This window comes from Perissodus microlepis, chromosome 14 (assembly GCF_051167445.1).
Source record: "Perissodus microlepis isolate ML-2025 ecotype Zambia chromosome 14, ASM5116744v1, whole genome shotgun sequence".
Classification (NCBI taxonomy): domain Eukaryota; kingdom Metazoa; phylum Chordata; class Actinopteri; order Cichliformes; family Cichlidae; genus Perissodus; species Perissodus microlepis.
The window spans coordinates 3,481,078-3,488,405 of record NC_140474.1 but is presented as its reverse complement, the minus strand read 5'-3'; the positions used below and the strand labels follow the sequence as shown (position 1 = coordinate 3,488,405).

Below are 7,328 nucleotides of genomic sequence, written 5' to 3'. Positions count from 1 at the left end.
TGAAGCAACATGACTTGAGCAAATCTACCTCCCACATAGATTTTTAACATGGTGCTACCTTGACTTGAGCCATTTGTTTGCTTAATGACACCCTCAGTTCCTCTGAAATCACAGTCCAGTTCCAGCAGCCAAATAACATTCTTAACTTAAAAATACACAGTTGTGCCTCAGCATCACAGGTGAAACGTATTTATGCTTCTAAGTTATCTAAGTTTGCTGTTTAATTTTTGTGAGCATTTCAGGATATTTGATGAGAGCCATCTGCTTATTAGGACACCTCCTTGACACAGCCCAAGCCCATCCATTCCCTCCTAAGCTCCCCCGTTAACCAATAATTCTTCTTTTTCTCTCTAAGCTCAGCACAAACCCTTCCCTGCTGCTGAATTCTCCCAAATCACTTTATCCACCCATATCTGTCCACACACAGGGAAGCCACCCCTCACCCTCGCTCCCAGGCTGATTCCAGTTTATTCCCATTCAGCTGCATTAGCATACAGATGTTAGACTGAAAACGGAAAGCAGGGACACACAAAGGGGCTTCGTGGCCAGGAGGGGCGGGAGGGATTGAGGGGCTGCACAGGGATGGCCCTTGGCCTTTTTAAGGTCTTGCAGATACACACACACACACACACACACACACACACACACACACACACACACACACACACACACACACACACACACACACACACAGAGCCACGGGTATTGAATGGTAAGTAGCCCTGGGGGTTGTGGGAGCCTGCTCCTGCCTCACTTTACTGTTATTCATTTACCAGAGGGAAATCCTCAGCCAGCCCACTGCTGAATGTCCACACACACACACACACACACACACACACACACACACACACACACACACACACACACACACACACACACACACACACACACACATGCAGAGAGAGAGAGAAATCCCCAACTCCCTCATATAATTTTAAAGGACAGAAACATAAGAAAATATCCAATATACGATTATTTTTACCCTGCCAATGTCCCACATGTGAATGTGACTAGGCTGAGAATGTGAGCGGGAATATTGAAAAGAAGAACCAATTTTTTTTCAACTTGGACTGAGATTGCATGTTTAATTCTAGTTGTTTAATTCTACCAGGTGATTCAGGTGTAGCAGCAGGTTCTGTGGTTTAAGCTGCAATAATGCAGCAGAATGACTCAAGTCTGTCTGAAAGGACAGAGTTGAGTGTTTCCACTTAAAAGACGACAACGATAAATATGTGGAAATGAAGTATCACCAACACACCGTGCTTTCCAAATATGAACACAATCACAAATCAGGCCCCGTTGAGCCCGTCAGGTGTGTTTTCATTTCTGGAAGTATTTGTAGGTTGCAGGACACACGATGCCCAGTTTTCTGGACAGTTATGATCTCTATTCTCAAATGGGCTCAGTCTATCATCACACTAAATTTGTGTGATCTGGCAGGCTAATACCCTTTGAATGCTCAGTATCACACAGTTACAGCTATGCTCTTACATAGGGCTCAGCTGGAAAATGTAAAGTAAGCACTGGAGCTGCAGTGCATATGCAAAGTTTTATCTGGAACAAAGTTCTTCTAAAAACTAGTTCTGCCACTCTGGAGCCATGCAGACAATGTCTGTGAGACAGCTTTTTTAAATGCCCAAAAAGATAAATAAAACTGCTGTTTTTGTACGTTACATACACAAAGTTTCACACTTCTAGCCTCATTAGCATCTCAGTCCAGAGTGTCAATGTGATCACTATTTAACTCTTAGAATTAGAGGAAGCTTAGATAACTTCCATCAATTCTGTCACTGATTTCTATTTAGGATCATTCGAGTACCATGTGTCATCAGCACTTGTGTTTCATTCACTGTTTGGTAACTTTTACTATCAAAACTACTTGGTTAGTGTTACGAAACACCAGATAGACATTTAACAAAATTCACCATATTGTGCATGAAAAGTCCAACCCTGTCTACAGTGATCATTAAAATATGGGATTGTTAAAAATAAAATAAAATATTATTAAAATATTATTTCATTATTTTTTTTTATCATCAAAATGTGGCCATTTGTGCCTTTAATATTAACCATAGGTTATAATAACAGCTTGTACGAAGAACATATGAGGTCTGGGGCAGCACAATGTTGTGCAGGGAAAAAAGAAGTATGTAATCATCTCATTAAAAATGTATCAGTATTGATTTTTTCTGTATATTTTGCTTTATTGTTTTGAATTCAGGCATTTTTCCCTACAGTAATAGTTTAATACACACACATGTATACAGAGTGAAAGAGGGAGAGAGAAAGAGAGAGAGAGAGAGAGAGGGGAGGACCTCAACTTCTGCTCCACTTTGTGTGAATAGATGGAAATCAGTCACAAGTATCTCAGTGCCCCATTGTGTTCTGGGAAGTCTTTGTTCGAGCATCTGTTGCCCAAACATTCTCCCCAGTGTCACTCACTCTAAATTGGTCTGTTCAGACGAGTTGCAACAAAACTCACTCCCCTTCCCACAGAACACACTCCCACACATAAACACGCACACAGAGGGGAGGGCTGGGAGATTCCCTAAACACAAGTAGGAGAAAGAGTTAACCTTTGTTCCTTTTGTTTGTGAATGAAACACAGATGATTGTAAAAGCTCTAAAAACAGTGGCAGGATCTTAAAGTGATGCTCGTGGGAAAGCTTTTCCCAAAAACGAACATTTGAGTTATTGATTTCCTGCTCAACATGTGCTTTTATTTTTTGCCATTGCCATTCACTCAGGAGGAATTTGTCCTCAGTTGCTCAAATTTTATGCAGAAAAACAAACACTGAAGGTGTAAGCCTTTTTCCAGTTGCTTCTTCTGAGTGTTATTCAGCACTAAAGCTCTTTAATATTTGCATCGCCTGTTTTTATGTTTGAATATAAAGATGGGAAAAGGGATTAAAAAACTAAAGTTTTTTTGTTGTGATTGATTAGCAAGCATTGATGAATGGATGTGAGAATTCTACTGGAAATGTTGGTGAAGTGAAGTAAGAGTTTACGTGTTTATGTGGGAGAAAGGTTAATGGGCTGAAAATCAGTCTTCAATAAGGTACTTTTTGCTTTTTGTAATCATAGTTTACATATTAAATAATTGACCTAATTCTTAGATTCTGACCTTAAGAAGGTATGGTAACAAAAGGAAACAAGTGTAATGAAATTCAAGATAGAATTCTTATTTTTTCAAGGACTTTTATTTTGAAATAAAGGTGGACATATATATTAAGATAAAGAGCTAGCATATCAACATAACCCATGGAATGTAAACAATAGATGCACTTAAATTATGTAAATCAAAACACGCATTATCCAACAACACAATATAGGTTCTGCTTTGAAAATCAAAATAAATAAGACTTTAAGTTAAAAGTTACAAAAACAGCTCGCTGTCAAGCCAGCAACAAGCTACAGCAACAAGAAGCCTCTCTGGACTCGACAGGACAGGTCAGAGAATTTTCATGAACAAAAAAAAAATTAAAATCTGGCCTAAATTTTATTTGAACTCGCGTGATTTCACCTGCCGCTCAGAGACTTGGCAAGCTAGCGTGCAACAGAGGTCGACCAAACACATTGTCATTAAACCAACTCGGATAGATTAAAGTCAACTATAAAACAAAGGTCAATTTTCACTTGTGTATTTAGATCACAAGAGAAAAAGATAGCACACAATTTTGACCACGAGACACAACGGTCCTGATGTGCAGGACATTACCGCACTTTTCACACATTACAAAAGATGTTTTCGTTCTCTTGGTGGTTTTGGTGTATCTCATAATGTACCGACATTTTTATTTGCCACTGCTGGCTCACACCAAGGTCTTTTTTTGCTTTATGTTTAACAGGATTTATCAGTTGAAGAAAATGTTACGTGGATCAGGACGTGAGGCTTAACGGAGAGGAGAGTAGACTCGCTGTGCGCTCACACTGACACCAAATGGCAGAGGATGCTGAAGAAAGCACTGCACTGCTTGTGGCGTGAAAGCTCAGCGAGTCTTGATTTCTGTCAGGCCTATAAGCCAGTAAGGCAACATAAATACAGAATGCCAAAATGTTTCACGTCCTCCTTCCCCCTCCTCTCCGCAAGCCTTCTTAAAGCTACTGGAAAGTGTAAAACCAAGCAGATGGACAAAATGAATGCATAAGTAAAGCATAATTTCTCAGGCATTATTAAGAATGCATAAACACAATCACAAAGCAAACATGACATGAACAATAAATCGTACACAAAGCAATAAATATGGCTAAAAAAAAGTGTTAGGCTATAGTAATAATTATAACACTGTGTATCACCTGCCGTGGCTAGCAGTACTAGTAGGTTAGGAGAACTCTAACTTTGGTAACTAGAGTCAGTGGGATGCCTACACCTGGGCTAGATTTTGTTGCTAAAGCATTTAAAGTAGCTGACATACAATCAACTGATCAGTCAGTGGCAGCATACAGTTATTCAATAGTTTTGGACAAGAAGCTGAAGAAATACAGTTAAACTGCCCAAAATATGACTGGAGAAGTGCTGTAGGCTTGCATTGTTGAAACTGACCTGCAAATAAACCCAACAGTACAGAGAAAACAGCACTAATGTTAAATTCCTTCATAAATAAGGGTACAGGGAATTCTCACACAGAATTCCCCTCTGAGCAGGAACAGCACAAGGATGAATGCTGAGCTGAGTGAAGAACCCTCAGAGTAGTCCCTAAAAATGGGTATACAACAGTATACAGCAGTAACAACGGCATGAAAAACAAGCTTAAAAAAGAAAAAAAGGAAAAGTCAGCTTAAACTGGACGAACACTGAGCAGTGCTACAACTGCTTGGATGAAAAATGCAATATGCACAAAGATAGGTACTCTGCTGGATTTAAGAGGGAACAGAAAACCCAATGTCTTAATTCTTTGTGAAAAGACCAACATCATATACTGGCCACATAGAGTTAAAACTATTAGACTATATATCCCTGATTAAATTCAGCCCTACAGTAAAACCCTTCCCTACTCATCTGAAACAGAAAGGCGGCTGAAGATGGGTAGTCGTCGGCCCTCGAAGCTCGGTGACTCTGTGCCACTGGAGGAAGAGCTGAGGGAGCAGGAGGATGTGTAGCCTTCTTCAGAGAGGGAGTCAGCTGAGGAGCAGCGCTGAAGGCTGGGACAGGCATTCAGGGAGGCTGGAGGCTGCTGAGGGAGGAGGTAAGGGAGGCTTTTGGGTGTGAAAGTTGAGGTGGGACACCGGGCGCTGACAGAATCGGTCATGGCGAAGAAGCGCAGAGCTGAATCACCGCTGTCACCAGCCAGGTCACCGATGCCAGAGAAGGGGAAGGGGTAATGCTTCAGTGGGCCGGGTTCGGGAAAGAGAGGGGAAAGGAGCTCAGGGCTTCCTACGGAGGACGGAGGAGGAGAGACAGAGGAGGCCCTGGTGAAAAGGAAGGAGGAAGGCTGTGACTCCTTTACTGGCTGGAAGGTCTGCGGAGAGGAGGAGAAGCCTGCGAAGCTGAGGCTGTGGCGCAGCAGAGGAGGCCTGAGCTTCTGCTTCTGTGGAGACGCAGCAGCATTGCCGGCATTGAGCTCATCCGCGTTGTGAATGAAGTGGCAGCGGGCACCGTACGGACAGAAGCCTATGGTGTGGAACGTGCGGCAGGGCTCTGTCTTATATTTGGGATGGCGGTTGAGGCCTCTCAGCTCATCCATGCCGTGAGCAAACTGGCACTTGGCACCGTACTTGCAGGCCCCGCTTTCCTCATATGTGCGGCACAGTTCCGTCTTGTATCGAGTGGAGATGTGTGGTGGTGGAGGCGGCGTGGGTCTGGAGGAAGAGGAGGAAGCAGCTGAGGAGATGGAGGTGTTACTGATGCATAGGCCAGGTGGGGGGAGTAGCAGTGGTGGGGACAAGTTGGCTGCTTTGTCCTCTCTCCCTCCCAAACTGTTGCCCTCGATCATGCTGACTGAGCGGTCAACTCTGAAGGGGATGTGGCTGAGCGAGGAGCGGGGAAGCTGACCCTCCCTGCTCCACTGCTGGTTGGAGGTCACATTTAGGCCCCAACAGGCTGACTCGGTCATCTCAGAACTGCTGCTGTTGAACTTGGAGTTTGGGAGGGTCACAGGGCAGAGAGAGTGACGTCGCTGGAAGCCGAGCACCCTTTGACTGTGCTGCTGCCGTTGCTGCTGGGAGCTGGCAGACGAGCCATCTGTCGCCTCCAGGCTGCGGAAATTCTGTTGCACAAAAGGAGAGAGGAGAAGAATAGATGAGTGCTGTGCATTCCTGGAGCGCTGGAGCGGGGCTTGCAGGGCCAAGGCGAGCTGAAAGGAGATTTTAGAGTTGCAGCTAAAGCCAGAGGTCTTATAAATTGGATTTGCTCAAACATCTCTAAATTTGCACAAAAAAAATAATTTAAAAATAACACATAATTTAAAAGAAACAGCAAACAGCCTGTTTTCCTGTCACAGTTTCATTAAATAACATTTAAAAATTGCAAAAAAAAAAAAAATTAAATGAAGCCCCCAAAATCTGAAAAAGTTAACACGTGACACTGTAAAGTTACAACACAACACAACTAAAGATTGAACAGCTTTTAACACCATCTGAATCTGAATTTTCTACAAAATATTAAAGTTTAAACCACACTCATGCTTTAAATTAGACAATAAATGTGTAGCTTTTCATCACTTTATGTTTTTAACACAAATAAATGAGCTTAATAATTTACTCCTAATTCAGCTCGTATAGGCACAAGCTGATCGTGTTTCAGGCATGCTGGTCTGGTACACATGTATAAAGGTTTTCGATCGGTCTCTCTCACCTTGCAGAACTCCTCATCTAGTTCCAGGAAAGGTGTTAGAAAGTCGGAGGGCATGGTTAGCTCCACCGTCCTCACCGAGTCAATGAGCTGTTGTCTGATCTCACAAGGATATTAAGCACAGAAGTTTTTGGGGTCCAAAGAGAAGGAAAAACAATTCTGAAAAAGCTCAGGAGTAAAATAAAAAAAAAATGTTTTGGGGGAAGGAAAAGGAAAAACAAAAGTAGCCCAGTCTGTTGTGAAGGAGACAAGAAGTTTGGGAAAAGAGCAAAGTGTCCCCAGGAGGAAAGTCACTCAACCATCTGTTGGAATCTCCTTAAATAGTTGGGGAAACCCACCCACCTCCTGCCTGTGTGCTTCAGGGGGCGGGCAGGGCCCTCCCTGTGTGTGTGTTAATGTGCGTTAATGTGTATGTGTGTTTGGGGGGAGGGGGGTCCTGAATTGTAATGGGCAGGGAGGGCTCAGAGAGAGGAGGAGGGAGCTGAATGAAGCTACTTTTCTACCCATTCATTACCAAATCCTTAAAAGAGGATTTTTT

At 42.8% G+C, this 7,328-nt stretch overlaps 1 protein-coding gene across 1 annotated transcript; it reads right to left on the bottom strand.

The window, feature by feature from the left end:
• Positions 1 to 3,203: 3,203 nt before the first annotated feature.
• Positions 3,204 to 7,077, bottom strand: LOC146372863 (mRNA decay activator protein ZFP36L1). Its single transcript, XM_084951909.1, has 2 exons — positions 6,794 to 7,077; positions 3,204 to 6,206 (listed from the first exon to the last, which is right to left on the bottom strand). The coding sequence occupies exons 1-2, from the start codon at positions 6,845 to 6,847 to the stop codon at positions 4,992 to 4,994; spliced, it is 1,269 nt and encodes a 422-aa protein (XP_084808035.1). The 5' UTR covers positions 6,848 to 7,077; the 3' UTR covers positions 3,204 to 4,991.
• Positions 7,078 to 7,328: the final 251 nt, after the last annotated feature.

Bases quoted from the DNA above. Each gene is read 5' to 3' on its own strand.
- LOC146372863 (XM_084951909.1), bottom strand. From the start codon at position 6,847: ATGCCCTCCGACTTTCTAACACCTTTCCTGGAACTAGATGAGGAGTTC. The intron at 6,207-6,793 runs GTGAGAGAGACC...TTTGTGCAACAG, and splicing joins TAGATGAGGAGTTCTGCAAG to AATTTCCGCAGCCTGGAGGC.